The sequence below is a fragment of the Anser anser genome (genome assembly GCF_964211835.1).
Source record: "Anser anser genome assembly, chromosome: 20".
NCBI lineage: Eukaryota > Metazoa > Chordata > Aves > Anseriformes > Anatidae > Anser > Anser anser.
The window spans coordinates 11,603,526-11,620,322 of record NC_139741.1 but is presented as its reverse complement, the minus strand read 5'-3'; the positions used below and the strand labels follow the sequence as shown (position 1 = coordinate 11,620,322).

At 46.7% G+C, this 16,797-nt stretch overlaps 2 protein-coding genes across 9 annotated transcripts in view; both read right to left on the bottom strand.

Annotated features, from left to right (window-relative positions):
• The window catches only part of LOC310884292 (myeloperoxidase-like), a 32,625-nt gene extending 26,646 nt beyond the window's left edge, over window positions 1–5,979 (bottom strand). For both annotated transcript variants that reach the window (XM_083805824.1, XM_083805827.1), the window contains exon 1: window positions 410–5,979. The gene's annotated coding sequence lies outside the window, so the exon portion shown is untranslated. The remainder of the gene's footprint in view (window positions 1–409) is intronic.
• A 53-nt stretch (window positions 5,980–6,032) lies between these two features.
• TSPOAP1 (TSPO associated protein 1) overlaps window positions 6,033–16,797 on the bottom strand; it is a 71,019-nt gene continuing 60,254 nt past the window's right edge. For 5 of the 7 annotated variants that reach the window (XM_083806520.1, XM_083806521.1, XM_083806522.1 and 2 more), the window contains 3 exons: window positions 15,387–15,458; window positions 14,075–14,203; window positions 6,033–7,393 (listed from right to left, as the gene is read on the bottom strand). In XM_083806520.1, coding sequence (XP_083662646.1) covers window positions 7,178–7,393; window positions 14,075–14,203; window positions 15,387–15,458 — 417 coding nt within the window. In that variant the 3' untranslated portion in view covers window positions 6,033–7,177. The other 2 variants (XM_083806524.1, XM_083806525.1) reach the window with 2 other exon arrangements.

Below are 16,797 nucleotides of genomic sequence, written 5' to 3'. Positions count from 1 at the left end.
CAAAACTGACCCCTCACCTCCCTCCAGCATGGAGCAAGGACACTCCAAAGCAATTGGCTCTATCAGAAGCAGAGCCCAGAGCTGTGGGTGCTGCCGATGGAGCATCATTAGGCACCCACCATGGAGCAAGGTAGGTACCCAGCAAAGGTAGCATGGCATTCACCTTAAAATTCAGCGTAAAACCCATTCCCCACGGGCGAGCTCCCTGCAACAACAGCAGCATAGTCCACCCCATCCTTGCTGGCCTCCAGCTGCACTGGGTGGTGGGGCAGAGAGAGGCTCTGCCGGCCCTGGGGCGAGGTGGGGAAGCTCAGACCTCAGCTGGGCACAGCCCTGGCTCCCCATCCGCAGTGTGGAAGTAAGTGGTCTGTGAAAGCAAAAGCAAGCGTGCATTGGGCCAGGCTCTCACCTGCTGTCTTCTGCTGTCCTCACCACGGCTCCCTCCACGGCCACGCTTTTATCTGTGCCAGGCTGTTATCTGCACCAGGCTGTTATCTGCACCAGGCTGTTATCTGCAGCGGGCTGTTATCTGCAGCGGGCTGTTATCTGTGCCAGGCTATCTGGGCTGACCCACAGGGCTCAGCAACGCTCCGCAGTGCTGCTTCCCACCCCAGCTCCCTAGCAGGGGGCTCCTGCGCACCAGGTGAGTAGTTCTGCACACCCAGCTGGACACGCAGCCTGATGCTCAAGCAGCGCTTCTGCATGGTTTTGGTGGGGGAGAGACATAAGTTAGTACTTTGCAATGGTTCAGGAGTCTTGAACTCCCCCCTGGGGATGTCCTACAGGGACAGGTGTCCTTTCCCCATGGTGCTCTTTATCCTTTGCTGCTCTTAAAGGCTGAAAAAAAAGAAGTCTCATAAGTATCAATGGAGGCACCAGCTGTAAGGAATGTCTGCTTTGCTCATCACTCCCCATCACGCCTCCCTGCCCTGCCCCGTGTTCCTGCTGTGGTGTGGAAAGGCCCACGAACGTCACTCCTAGTGCCCCACACTTCCCTGCACAGGCAGGAACAGCAGGAGGGGGCACCTGGCTGATGGGCTGAACACTCAGCAGGAATGCACCAACCTCCAGTATGCATATCTCAAACTCTGGGTAGCTCACGTAGGGGTTTCACCCTTGTCCAAATTGCCATTGTACTCCTGAGAGCTCACCTGGCAAAGCAGCAGCTCTTCCACCGTACAAAGCCCCTCTCTTTGTCTGCGTGCACATCCAGCTGATGGACGAATCCTCGCCATCTTACAGCTGTGCTAATGATGCAGGGAAATGGAATACTGCCAGACCAGGCAAACAAGCTGGTGTGTGTAGAAGCAAGGGAGCTGCTCACCAGCACTGATCAGCTCCCCCCTAACCGGGGCTCTGGTTTATTGCAGTTGCACTTCTCCTAATCAGAAACTCCCTGGGTCAGCAGTTGCAGTCTGAGAACGATCAAGTCTCTGCTGGTGTTCACCAGGTTAAATGAGCATCTGTTAGCTGAACTCTTCCCTGCATGGGGCCTTCTAGGAACCGCAGTGGTGGTACAGTGCCTCCAGCAGCAGCTCCACACATGCCTGTGTCCTCAAAGCTGGACTACAGAGGTGGCGCCGTACCCTTAAAGAAAATCTGCAAAGCCAGCTGCCAGCCTTGCAATGAGCCACAGGTGAGGCTGCTCTTGGAGCAGTGTCCTGTTCTGCGGTCCCTTGTCTGAGACAGCTTTTGATTAACTGGAGTGAAATCAAAATCTTGTGCACCTAGAGCACAAGACATACAACAAGAGCTGATTTAGCCAGGTTTAGTCAGCTGGGTGGGGAGAAGGCTCAGAAGAACCTCACTGTTGGATTCAGCTGTCTCATGGGAGGATTATAGAGCAGGAGTCTTTTCAGAAGTGCACAGAGAAAGGACAGAAGGCAATGGGCATGTTTGCAAAGGAATTCCTGTTGGACATAATAAAAACAACCACAAGAGTGGTGCAGCACTGGGACAGGTCTCAGGAAAGCGGTGGGTTCTCCAACCTCGGTGCTCACTTGGAGAAGACCATGAGCGGCCTCCCCTGGCCTCAGAGGTAGCCCTGCTGTGGGCAGGGGGTGGACCAGAGCCTCAGGAGGTGTCCCCACACCACACCACACCACACCATACTTTCCTCTGCGCTCAGCTTGTCAGAGACAGAAGCAAAGTATCTCTCCCTGAGCCAGCACCATCAGCTGCTTGCACAACGAGCGCAGCGCTGCTCTTGTGCGAAGGGGCCGAGCTGGCAGCTTGTTGAAGCCATTATCTCTGTGCTTACTCTGCTGTATCATGTAGCTCACTGGTTAGAAGGGGATAAGGATTTTTCAAAGGCTAGTGAGACAGTTAGTGCATATCTGTGCTGATAATTGCATTTCACAATAAGGAACTTACTTAATTGCTCTTAAAACTGCTTCAGAAATCCTGACAGTGGAAGGTTTTGAGAGAGGCTTTGTCTCTTCAGCATTCCCTTGCCATGGAGACTGTGGACCTGCTGCCAGATGGCCATGTGTGGGACCGGCCATGTATCTGGGCCTCTCTGTATGAGCCTTCTGCCAATTATCACTGCAAGTGCCAAGCCCTTGTGCTCAGCACCTTCACCTGCAAAGGAAACACTGTGTGCTGCTCCTCTAGAGCAAAAAATTGAACATCAGCTCAAGCAATGTCACCTCAGAGCAGAGGTTTCTTTACCTTCCAGCTGCTCTTTTGCCTGCTAGCCCACGCAGAGCTGGCAGGAGCCATGGTTCTGTTGACCATGAGGTGGTCAGATCAAAGCACCAGGCATCTCCACATCCCTGCAGGACTCCAAGTGCTCCTACTGAAAAACACGATGGTGGCGATTGTCCTAGGTGGAGGTTTGCACCACTGGTGGAGCAAGCTCTGTAGTGCTGAGTTTCTCAAGAGACTAACCCTCCTGGTTGGGCCTGCTTTGGACCACCACAGCTCAATAGAAGAGTTTCACTTGGGAGGTTCCTCTGAAGTCTGTGGTTCAACCTCCTTCTGGACTGATCCAGATCAGATCCACATCTGGATCAGGATGCTCTCCCACCAGGCGTAGCTCCAGTGAGCAGGGGTGGCCTTCCCCATCTGTGCTTGCAGTCCGACTGCTGAGCTCCAGTGGTGCAGCTCCAGTGAGCAGGAAAGGCTTTGACTGCCTTTACAGCAGTTCTGTCAAGCTGTGGGCTCCTCAAAACTGCCAGGCAAAGCCCTTCTGACTGCAGATGGCTTTCTGACAAAACAGCACCTTTATATAAAGCCAATTATATCCTCATGAAAGAGCCTGAAAAATAGCAGCCCTCTTTCCAGTCCTCAGGGAGAAAATCTGTCAGACAAAAGCTGCTTTTCCATCGAGTCTTTCAGGCATTTCCTTGGCAGCGCAGCAGGCCCAGCAGCACTGACAACCAACAGGACTGCTGAGGACTGAGAAAAGCTTCATGCATCTAGTACATTTCTCTGTTTTTATACAAATACTTGGACCAAGAGCAGTCAGGAACCCCACAATAAGCAAGCTCACATCCTGGCTGGAGGCTATATGGTCCCAGTTTCAACCAGTGATTAGGATGAGACCAAGCCTGTTGGAGTTCAAGTGTTTGGGCTGTGCACTTAGTCATATGGTCTGAATTTCTGGGTAGACCTGCGTGGTGCCAGTTGGACGCGATGATCCTTGTGGGTCCCTACCGATTCAGGATATTCTACGATTCTAAAACCAGGAGCAACTTCTCCATCCTCCAGCAGCCCATGGCAGGGATCCCCCTGGCTCTCCAGGTCTAGTCATGCTCCAGGATGACTCATCTGCTTTGTGCCATCCTAGAGGCAATCTGCTTCCCCAGACAACATGCAGCTTTGGACTGGAACCCTACAGTAAGTGGCTTGTTGAGACAGATGATCCCATTCCCCATGCACCCTCCATCCTATCCAGAGACACACACTGCCTCGCTCACTCTCTGGGACCATGGCAGTGATCCACGAGCCCAGGTCAAGCTCTTACCTGCGTATTTCTAGACATCTTCAGGTTTTACAGGTCTTAAGTAAGAGCTGTACAAGAGTATTCAACTCTTGTGTTGCTTGAGGTCTGTAAAAAGCTGAGCCAAGTCTTGTTCTTCTGGAAAAAGTTTTGTAAACTCAGAAACTTGTCAGAACTCAGGTACTCCAGTTCATCTTGGGAACTATGGGCAACCACACATTGATATTTTCTCTCAGTTCTGAGAAGACACTAAGTAAACTTCCTGAAGAAATAACTTATAAAAATACAGATTCTGTCCACTGGCCTTGCTGCCTTCCCAACTTCTTTTCTACTTTAATTTGTTGAGGATGTGTGTCCAGTGCCAGTATTGTCTGCTAACAAACATGCTTAGTGTTGCCAGTGATGATGTGCCTACCAGAGGTGAAGAGCATACTGGAGCTGCCAAGTGAAAGAGAATATGCATGCAGTAAATGGTCACCAAATGCCCAGGAATGGAAACGTATACATCCCTGTTAGGCAGCTCTTCATGAATATGCGCAAAATCAGAAACAGGAGCAACTCCTAAGTCAGTAAAGGACGCCAATCCCCAGGTGACCATTGGCTGCATTTGCATCCATATCTAGACTGAAGGGAAGTACCTATGGAAGGGCACAGTTTGGCAGAGGAAGAAACCAGAGCTTTGGGTGTCACCAAGAGTGTCATCAACACCTGGGATACAGTGCAGCAATTCAAATCCAAAGGTGCAAAGCAGAATTGTTTTGCTTCTTGTATTTATTTATTTTTTTAACCTACCAAGACCTGAAGGTCTTAAACCTTTCTCAGGACTCCTCTCAGCTTTGCTATAAAGCCTGCCTGGTGTTGGGGGAACCAACTGAATTAGCGTGACTCCACTATGCAATGGGAGTCTGTATATAACAGTGCGATTTGGTAGCATGCAGCCCAGCACGCGCCTGGGGAGCAGGGAGACAACATTCACCTTGTGAGGTACAAAGGCAGTACCAGAGCGAGCGAGCCATCCTGCAGGCACCAACTCTGGGCAGACACCAAAACGTTACAGCTGCTGTTTTTCTAAGGGCTTTGTTCTTCCGTTAGTCCCCTGATGAACTGGTAAGTGCAACAACAGACAGTTTCTTTCAAAACACCTCAAACGACTTGCTTAGGAAACTCCAGATGGTAAATTCAGTTAGAACAGCAACCAACTTCCTCCAGGCAGGGTAAGTGGAAGATAAGTTACAGCATGGAGGGTACTTCTGGCAGCACTAGCTACCAAGATTAGAATCAGAATCATAGATTATCCCAAGTTGGAAGGGACCCACCAGGATCATTGAGTCCAACTCCTGGCTCCACACAGAACTAGTGAAAATTAAGCCATATGTCTGAGAGCCTTGTGCAAGCACTTCTGGACCTCTGGCAGCTTTGGTGCTGTGACCGCTTCCCTGGGGAGCCTGTTCCAGTGCCTGAGAAGCTTCCTGGGGAAGAACCTTTTCCTGACAGCTCCTGTCTGAGCCTGCCCTGAGGCAGCTTCCTGCTGTTCCCTCAGGTCCTCTCACTGCGCACCAGAGAGAAGAGATCAGTGCCTGCCCCTCTGCTCCCCCAGGGGAGGAAGATGTAGGCAGCCATGAGGTCAGCCCTCTGCCTTCTCTTCTTTAAGTTGAACAAACCAAGCCACCTCAACTGCTCCTCCTATGCTGTGCCCTCTAGGCCTTTCACTATCTCTGTTGCCCTCCTGTGTAAACTCTCTAACACACTTATATCCTTTGTAGCTCTATAGGTAGTGTCCCAACTGTTAGGGGAGGAAAACTCCAAGGCAGAGGAGACATGGGGTCTGACATGCTTTCAGGACTCAGAAGAGACCCAGCAGGCCTTGATACTGGGTTGCTGAAGACCATCATCGCTTACGTCTGCTTCAGATATTCTAAGAAAACCTTGCAAGCATTCATAGCTAAAGCAACTATATGACTGTCCATCAAGGAAGATAGTGGTACGCTGTCATATCAAATTCCTCCCGCATCCTCAAGGTGCTAATGACCAGTGTTATTCTCCCCCCACACTCCCACCCCCCCAAATAAGCAACAATGAATCTTTTTGCTTTTTTAAGGAAAATGTATTTTTGTGAAAATAGACTTTATTATAATAAAATTTGATATTAAATAAAAACATACCTTATCACCAACACTTGTGGACACTGTGCTGGCATCATTCACATACCTCACGTAACTGTCTTTCTCAAAACATGTACCCCATTGAAACATGCAAAGAAAGAAACACTGAAAAGGATAGAAACCATGTAGTACAAAACTCTCCGTGGCTTAGGAAGGGATGTGTCTTAACTGAAGGAACACATCTCATATGAAAATAGCTGCAAACTCTCCATCCCCAGCTCTACGCTCCAACCAAGCTCCAACTGAGGAGCAGCCCACTGAAACAGCCAAATAAAACTGTGAAAGAGGCGGACAAAATAAATAAACAAATAAATAAATAAATAAACAAATAAATAAATAAGGCGGAGTCCCCAGCCAGTGTGTGATCAAGGTGAACCAGCCAAGAGCAGCTTACAGCAGCCCACGCTACAGGCGGAAGTATCGACCCCCTTGTGGGTATCGCTCCTTCCTCCACAGGAATCATAGAATCATTAAGGTTGGAAAAGAATCCTCACGCTGAAACATGACTGAGGCAGTGTGGGATGCTCCTAGGCACAGCTGCATATTTACAGTACAAATAACTCACTTTTCAGCCCAGAGACAGCAAAGAGGGTTCACAGCAACAGAAGAGTGCAAATTTTCTTTGCAGGAAGTGAAGGACTTGACACAACCTCCTTTGGACCAGAGAAATACCGAGGGGTGTAGTACAAGGGAGCTCTTCCTAAGGGGCTGGGGCTTTGCTGGGAAAAGCCATTTAGCTAACTTACAGCCAGAATATATTTTTAAAATTAAAATATTTACAGGGAACTGGTGCATTGAGGGCTGCATGGAGCAGGACACACTACTGTGGAGGTAGCTGTATCCTAGAGCTGAGGCCTCACGCACCTCGGTGCTGTGACACTGTTCAGAGCCACTGCCAGTGGGCTCTCAGCAGAGATCACAGCTCACAGACCCACTGAAGAGTTTTCTCTATTCAATATACACTTTTCCCCTATGAAAATACTCTAATCAGCTTATTGCAGAGGGCTTCTCCTGAATTTTCAGTGCCTGTGTGGACTGCACAGGCAGCCTACTCCTAACAATAAATCCTTTGTTAGTTTTTCTTACTGGACCCAAGTTTTTTGAAGAGCTTTTTTCCTTTGAAGAAGAAGCCTCTCTTCTTTTTACTCTGACCAGGTAAATCACTGCATTTGAGAATGGCCAGCGATGCCTGCTCTGGACACTGCTCGCCTGTGGCAAGGCAGGAAGGTGGTTCAGTAGGAGGAGTTGGTGAGGAGTCGCTTTGATCAACAGACCCATCTGGATTTAACTGAGCAGGAAAAGAGAAAAAAAAAAAAAAGAAAAAGTAGAAGTTAGACTTGAAGAAGGACATGACGCCAACACAAACCTCAGCCACAGAACCCTGCCTTCTCCCCACCAGTCTGTCCCGCAACCTGCAAGGCTCAGCTCCTTTGTGCAGCTGCAGAATCAGTTAAGAAGTTTCCAGTAAAGTGTTTTGTACCCCCACCAAGACACTGCCTGACCTCAGACATTCCAAAATCCTTTAACTTTGGGCTACATCAGAAATGCCCCCACCGAGGACCTCTTAAAAGATGTTGCTTCACAGCTGAAGAAACTATGTTAAGCACCTTCTCAGTGCAAGGATAGAAAGGTAGCGATGTATCCCATTATGCCTGCTGGCTGCTTGTGGCCAGGGGAGACTGGTGGGCTCCCAGCACACTCTGGGATAGGCCATTAAGAAAAACAACCCAGTAAGAACAAGGGCTGTGCAAGACCTCAGAAGTTCAAGGAGGCTGGCTAAGCTGGGAGGCTTCTGCAACAGTGACCGTGCTCTGTCATGGTCAGAAATTCAGATCCTTGCAAGGCTGCTCCACATCCATCAAATCTAGTCACAGGAGGGTCAGAAAGCGTGTCTGATTCTCTCCAGCAGCTCCAATAATGGAAAAAAAACAAGAACGTGGTGATGGAGCAGGACACAGGGAAGTCTTGAATCATGTGGCACAAAGCAACTGACGTGTTCCTAAGCAACCTGAGTATTTCAGAATATTAACTAGGATCTACAGCTCCAAATGATTCACTGTACGCTGCTCCTTTTGGAAATCACGAAGTGCCCTGGTCCTGGGTTCAGCTTTCTCTTCAGAACATGCTGATGTAAGGTCAGTTTCTGGCAGAAGACTTCTGCTTTACACAATCTCCTCTTCCTTGGTGTATGGATGGTGACCACTTCTGATCTGGCATGGCACACTTTCCCAAGAAGTTGCAAAGTTCACCAGGGAAGGGGTTCTGGGTCGCTGAAGCCTAGGAGAGCCCTTGTCCCATTGCCTTCTCTTCCACACAGCTTTCACGTGCCTGACAGAGAACTAATTTTCTAGGCTCCCAGCTGTGTATCCTACCTTGGCAGTCCCCAGAACCCATGACATGTGCTAGAGCTGTGCCAAGAGCGAGCCCCCTTGGCAGGTTGAAACATTGGCTCTGCTTGGGTCCCACTAAGTCAGGGAGAGTTGTGTGCATGCTCATTAAGGATTTGTAAGCAGCCACAGCTCCATCAGGGACAATGGGTTAGTAACAAAGGCAGCAGGATGCCCCACCCAGGGAAGAAGCATTGCTGAAGAGCAAAGATGAGCCCAGCAGCTGAAATGTGTCAGAGCCACAGCAGCAGCTGCTTGTAGCTCCCTGGCAGGAGTAGGTGTGCTCTGGTCCCATAGTGCTCCTGATGAACACCGCTGAATGAAGCAGATGCACAGACATACCATCGCTGCCATAGCTATAGCACTTTATGTGCTGTCAGTTCGCTTATTTAAAGTTTCCTAGGGTTACAAGCAAATGCAGCCCCACTCTATCACCCCATGGCTGTTTCAGCAGCCCACCTCCTCCGTGATGAAGAACATGAGAAGTAGCTGTGATTTCTGCTCCTCCCAGAGAACAACGTTATGCTGCTGTGAAACAATCTTCCGTATGAAGTTCACACCTTGGTCTGTCTGGCTTAGCAGAACCAGAGGACGTGGGAGCAATGTGAAGGTCTCTGCACAGCCAGGGCAGCAAAGGCTTGGAGCCCATGCGCTGCTGGAAACCATTTTTCTGGCAAAGGTGGAACAGTTTTAGGGCAGATCTGAAGAGGCCCAACAAACCCGACGCAATTTCTCCTGCTGAGCTAGGCATGAAAGACTGCAGGCAAAACGAGCGGCAGGTACCCAGAACAATTCACGAATGACACCATTATTTACTGTAATAAGGATAGCACAGTATCAATATCATTATCAAACATCAAACAGTTAAAAGGAAATGACTAGCAGTTTCCAGTCTCTGCGGCTGCAAGTCCTTCTTATTTCCAGCTATGGTACGCGATGCCCAGGCAGATTTCTATACACAGAGGCACTCACACACAAGCATGTGCAGATATTCTCAGAGGTCTCTGTATGGCAGAAAAGCAACAGAACCAGTTCACAGATTCATCTGGTCAGAGACAAATGACACGAAAAAGAAGGGATTCTTCCCTAAGAGAAACTTAAAGGAAAAACTGCTCTGGCAAGCTGTGGATGCCCTGTCCCTGGAAGTGTTCAAGGCCAGGTTGGATGGGGCTTTGAGCAACCTGATCTAGTGGGAGGTGTCCCTGACCATAACAGGGGGGTTGGAATTAGATTATCTTTAAAGTCCCTTCCAACCCAAACCATTCTGTGATTCTGCGAAGATCCTGATAAAGCTATTGGGGTTGATAAACAGAAGAGGCACGTTAGTTTTCAGGGGACACTTTTCAATGCTCTCTCGGGTATTGACTTGTATAACTTCTGGAAAACAATGTTTGAAAGGAAGAAAAACCACAGATCTCCTCCCACTGCCACCCAAAACCAGGGATCTCACCCCCCAGCCCCAAAATTGTCAGACAGAACAATTATCCAGACTAGGTTGGTTTTAGGGACTAAGTGTTCCTACTTCCTTAAGTTGATGGTGTATGGGGGTGTTTCAAGAAGTGGAAAAAAAAAAACAGACTGAACATGGGGGGTGCTCAGCCTGAGCAGGATTCTGCAAAGGCTACATGAGGTTCTTGTTGCTGATGTGCTTGAACAGTGGTAGAATGGCGAGGCTGAATTACAAAGCAGGTCTTTTCTAAACCTGAATATCCAGTACTACTACAGTCCCATCACGGTCCCCAAAACCACCAGATAATTGTTCCAAACTGCACTTCATGTGCTGAACGTGGCATCTCTTTAACACAGAACTAACTTGGCAGGTAAAGATCTGCCACCAGAGGGTTTGAAGCTGGACTTGGTAGCAGAGCCCCAGACCAGCCTGTCAAACTACAAGCAAGAACAGGAGTAAATCGCAAGTGCAGGACCCTTTAATAGGCTAGGCTGGGTGGGAAATTGAAGAGATCTTCTCACACAAACTTACATGGTTGCTCTCTCTCTATGTATCATTCATATCTATCACTGGACTCTTCTCTTCCTCATTCTCTGAAGAAAAGAACCGCCATGGCAGAAATAAATACATGAAATCAATTAGAATTGAATACTTTTTGAAGTTGCTTTACAAACAGTCTTTGACAGAAACTGCATATTAGTGAGGCAAAAATATTCATTCAATAGCTGCAGCATTAAGGTAAACTGCTCATAGCTGGTGAACATGAGTGCTTCAGCGCCCTAGCTCGTGATCATAACTTCTTGGATACTCCTCTTTGTACTGCATTTTTTGTTGCTGGTTCTAATACCGAAACGATGTTACTTTGAAAGTCAAACTGCTTCACCTTTTTCAGATGGCAGCATTTTAAGATTTACTCAGAAATAATTCTAGTAATTCACCTTCCCCAGTTCAATTCGGAAAGTTAATTGTCCTTACTCTCAGGCCTTTGGCACAGCATCAAGGAGAAGGGAAATGGGAAGAACACACATGGTGAAAACTTTAAATCCAAGAAGTTACAGGCGATTTTAAAATCACTCGTGGTCATGCTGGAGAAGCTTCTGTTAAGACTGGAACTAGCTTTAATACAATCCAAAGCTCTGATGTTAATACCATGGTGAGTATGCATGCTCACTGATGTGTTAGGTCTCAAGACGAAGCTGGCAAATTTGTTGGGAGACTTTTGCTATGCTGTGTCCCAGAACATTCAAACAATACTTCTCTAGAGGCTGCCATGCATCTTCTGTCTTTGGTGATTTTTTGCATAAGCCCTGTCCACTCGCCCCATCTCATCTCAAACAGGAGCACCTGTATGTGTTCTGCCTACATATACATGCCAAAAACACACTTAACTAGCATGTTCCTAAACTCTGCGGAATGAATATGACAGAGTTTGGAAAGCCTCGTGCTTGGCTGTATCACTCAGTTTATGACAGCTCGGGGATGGCCCTTAAAATACGTGTTTTCTATAGGAGAACATGTTCCTTCTTGCCTTACCCATCAAGTGTTTTGCTCATAGGTCGGGATGCTGTAATTGATACGACACAGCCAAAAACTCAGTGGGTAAGGTCTCTTCTCAGGACTCACTAAACATAACTAAATGTAGTTATCTAGTACAAGCTTGGTTATGAGCAGGATAAATATACTGCTTTTACAAGGGGACAAACATTCCCTTCCTATTTAGAAGCTGTTTAGATGGAGCTGGACTGCAAAGTACAAGCAGGACTGCACGTAATTAAGAGTGCTAAGCCAGAATCACCCAGGACAGGTGTGCTGGTGAAGCAGGGAGGCAGCAGGACAGGAAACTGTCTGCCACCACACAGAAGCAGACAACAGAAAGTCATGCTTGCATAGTTAATGTGGACTCCCAATGATAGAAAATTGGCTTAATCATCAAGAACTGAATTTTCCAAGTTCCCAGACTTCACAAGGAACAGCAGCTCGTGGATTGGCCAAGTGACAGAGCTACCAAATCTATCCTGGCCTAAGGCAACAGCTTCTCGCTCTGCAAACCCAAAGTCTGATCAAATGTAACGAAAAGCTCTGTTGGATCTCTGGCATAGAAACACAAATGAACTGAAGGCCAGGCAAGCCTGAAATATGTCAATATAGACATGAGGGTTTATCATGTTTGAGAGGTATTCCTGTTTAAAAAAGGTGTCATGAATCACAGAAAAAAAATTACAGCTTTGAGCACCCAAGGATATCTGGGCCAAACTGCTGTGTCCAGGCGAACAGTCAACTCCTGCTGAACCCAGCCCCAGTGGAAAGGGGAGAGGGGAGGGGAGCAGCAGCAAATTATAAAGCATCAAGGAGGAGCAGCTTGTGCTCCCTGCTCAGCAGGGGATCAGACGGATTTATTGTGTATGTCCCTCTGTTTATCAGCCTTGTTGGTCTCTCTTACCTCTCTTCAGTAGAATACCATTTACAAATGGCAGCTCTTTGAACCCTGAAGGTTCGCTGAATTTCCTATTATTTATCTTTTTTTTTTTTTTTCACAAATTCTGGGGCCCAGGCTGGGGATGGAATAATGATCCCCCAACATATGAAACAGGCCCTTGCTGATCAATGCCAGAGAGGATGTCAGGTCCACAATAAGCTGTACTATGAATTCAGCCTGCTATAGTTGTACTAGTTCCTGTCTCCTTTGGCAACCTCTGTTCTCATAGATGGATAATTTGTGAAGAGTCCATTGTTCTGATAGCGGAACTGGAGAAGAAAATCCACTCTGAATATTTGTTTCCACCCAGAAAGTTAGATCTGTGTAACCTCATAGCTGCTAAACCCTGGTAGTAACAGCTCATTAATTTCTCTGATTGCTCAGCAAGGACCAACCCTTGCTGGCTGTGATCAAAGTGACTCAGTATCCAAAACAGGCAAGCATAAGGGACCAAAACCACTTCTGGGTTTAGAAGATGATCCAGCAAACTACCCTCAAAACTTATTTCTGAGGCAGTCCCGCCACTTCGCCTCGTAAGAAGACATTGAGGCTGTGGGACAAACATTACACCAACAAAGCTTCAAATGCCTGGAAGCAAAAGAGGGGGCTGTAGGTAGAGCTTGTGGAAGTCCAGGCAGCATTTGAAGAAAGGTAGGTGGGAAGTGAGTAAAGGAGGAGCAGAGAATGAAAAATAAGACAAATGACACTGCAGAGAGATAGAAAGCTAGGGTGACACCAGTGAAGAGTTTGATAGAGGAGGATTTAGGAAGCATACTTCCTTAAGGATTGCCTCAAAGCCAATCTAGGCCTGCTCTTCCACACTTTTACGGGCCTGTATAATAACGTCCCCGAGAAGAACTGAAGATTGAGGAATAAGTACATTTGAACTGGGACCAGGCTGTGTCACTCCCTGCCTCCCACTGTCTAGAATGCCACAGCACAGGCAGTGACCAGGGAGGTGTCACACTTTTGGCCACACCTTCTGAGGACTGACTGAATCTGGCAGATGACCCAAATCTCCTGCTCAAGCATTTGCTTGAAAAGTATCAGAAACATAACGCAAGGGGGATAGCCCAATCTTTGAACCCCTTGCATCTGTGGGTTGCTCCCAAAGCCTTAGCCTGTGGATCCACTCCTCAGATCTGTTTGATCCTTCCCTCTATGTTTCATTTTTTTTCTGAAAGTGCCTTGGACAGATTTAAGATACATCTAACTTGGGATAGGTAGAAAAGTATTGGTGCTTAGGTGTCAATAACTCCAGAACTCCTTGGCATGGATATGAGCAAATGTGAGGAATTTCATGCGTCTGGGGATCTGGCTGAACTGCTTTGCTTGCAGCAGGATTTCATCACTGACCCTTGTGTGCATCTGAAGAACTTGCTGGTGGGACCTGTGATGTTCTTTGCTCACATGACAATAACAAGCATGAGGTCCCAGAAAATGTTCTTGCTTCGTGCCTCATTTTGTACTATACTAAGTCTTTAAGAAGAGCTCCTGGTGCTCCCTTCTAAACTTCTGAGCTCCCATGGGATGAATCAAGCTACATGCAATAACTTAAATCACTCCATCAGATGCTGCATGCTGTGCAACACCCACTCTCCAACCATGACCATGTCACAGCTTGGTTGTCTGTACTATGCAGTCTCACAATCTTACCTGGCTCTCAGAACTCAGTGGAAAAGCATCTTTATCTTTTGAATGAAGTTCCTCAACCATGCCTCCATCTGAAGTTACAGCTTCCAAGAAGTTAGATGGGACAAGCCCTCTTTGTTGGTTCAGCTCTCCCTGAAAGATCAACGTTCAGTTCCCATATCAGGTTTCCTGGCTGATGGAAAAATAAATAGAGGAGCAGCCCCATTCCGAGAAGGCTATGCTACGGCCTGAGAGAAGCTCAGGAACACATTCATGTTGGAAGCATCCTCAGTAAGTTTCACAACTCACATTCTTGCTTAGTTGTGGAACAATTCAAAACGCAAAAACACACGAGTGTAAAGGAAGAAAAGATGATGGCAAGCTATGACAAATGTATTCCAACAGCATGGACAGACACCTCTAAGTCATAGACTATGAAAACTATTTGCACTTTACAAACTCAAAAAATTTCCACTAATAACCTGGAAGCAACTGGAACATGATTGTGCCACAGGATTCCTAAAGGCCTTTAAATTGTTCTGGTATTTAATTTTTTTAAGAATGAAGTACTGCTAGTACAATGCCCTGTAGGCCTTGTCTCTATGCTCACTGACATCTGGAGCTCAAAACCAAGCTTGGCTGTCTTTCCAAAAATTTGTCTCTAGTTCAGCAAGAGGTAGCTGGGTGAGACAAAACAACCCCAGCAATGTTGTCTGACCAACGCCATGAAGGAATTCAAACAAAACATTCGTAACAATGCCTCCAGACTTTACCTAGTGGTGAACCTCAACTTTGATGTATGACTGCATACTGTTTTCTGTGCAGGAAAAGAGGGATGATCCAAGGGCTAAGAAACGTGTCTAACACACAGCTTGCTGGCAGGCATAGTCCCCAGCTATCCACAGTAAATTAAACAGATATCAGTGTTTGTTGAAGTTGGTATGTTGATGTGTGGCAGGATGGGGATCAGCATACATTTTATTCTTATATTACCATTTTAGCCTCCTGTCCTGGATAAGACCATGTGTCAGAGTCCTTGGCGACAAATCAGCTTGTAGCAGATGCTGATGCAACTGATCTATGTGCAGTAAACGCATCTTAGGCTTTGGGAAACCTGCAGTCAATTTAGTCCAAGAAAGAAACTCAGAACCATTTGGAATATTAGGTTTAGAGGAGGAACATGGACTGCAAGAAACAATCTGCTTATTCTAAGGAGGCATGTGTTCACGTGTTCCAGCAGCAGAACATTTTATCCCTAATTTTTGCTCTCCTGCCACTAGATGGAATCCAAGGATTTCAGATGTAGCCAAAGGACCCAGCCAACCCCAATACTTACATAATAGAACCCATCATCATCCATGGACCCAAACACAGTGATAATGTCCCCTGCGCTGAAAGTCAGTTCAGCCTGCAATGAACAAAAGGAAATGATGGTCACAGGAGGAGCACTGCCTGGAATTTCTCACAAGGTTGCCCTGGGGTGCTTGCACAATCTCACCATGAGTGAGGGAGGCCATTGTGATAAGACTTGCAGGAACAGAACGCAGAACAACCAACCTGGGAAATTGTGCAATTCAGTGTTAAGGAAGCATTTCATAAAGTAGGATAAGAGCAAAATTTGTCTCGTAAACCAATTTTAATAGAACTTCAAAATGGTACCTACCACCTGTTCTAGAAAGGGGTGCCAAGAACAAATTGAACAAGCACCAGAAATACCTTTTTTTTTCCTTTTTAATATAAACACTAAATCCCCCCTTACCTTGGATGACTGTTCTGTATGCAATGCTCAGGGTACTCCTTGGAGCACAAGACCAATGCCAAAGATATAGGTATTCTCTTCTAATGGAAGGAATCCCCCCAGTTACAGTGAAACAGTTGCTCTAAGATAGAAGAGGTGGAGTCTTCCAACAGGCTGCATAATGGGCAAGTCCCATTGGAGACATGTTTTTACATGAAATTCACAGAACCACGGAAGCACTGGCTCGAAGAGACCTACTTCTGATATATTTACTTTATTTAGTTCCCAGTACTCGATTTCTCTCCTGAGGCTGCAGGTTCCTACTGATGGCAGTGAATGACTTTGTCCTAGCAGAAAGCAGCTTCTAGGGAACTTCACTCACAGGCACAAAGAACTGCACAGCTGATCCTATTAGGTCTTTCTGCAGGTTCAAAAACACCAACTGCAGCTTTCCAGCAAATCAAGTGACCAAATTTTCTGTGAGTTTGAATGGGGAACACCTCTAATAATGCAATGTCAACAGCACCTTGTTGACAAGGACTCAAAAAAAATTCTTTGGTCAGATGTGTGAATATCTGCATAGATGCTGGTTGATGCATGTTTTTATTGTATGTCTCCTAAAATAATCCATTACCCCCAAAATACTCTGTCCTCAGAAGCAGGCTCTCTTGTTCATAAAACACACAGATCGGGTGTCAAGCATTACCTGTATTGCGCCACCTCTTGGCCATACATTCTTTTTACTATACTATGTTTGCTCAGAGTAGACCGATGCTGCTACAGAGGAACAAAAACAGAGCATGTTCTAATTCAGAAAGTCTTTTTTGCTGGAAGGATTTTGCTTTACAATCTTTCCATCAGAAACATATTTATCCACAAAATCCCTGTTTGGATTATATGTAGAGACTGCTTGAAAAGCCGAGCTTAGAGGACTGGTCCATTAAATTGGAATTAAGTGTTCTTGCTTGAACAAAGACCTACACAGGTAGCTAACACAAAAGACATGCTC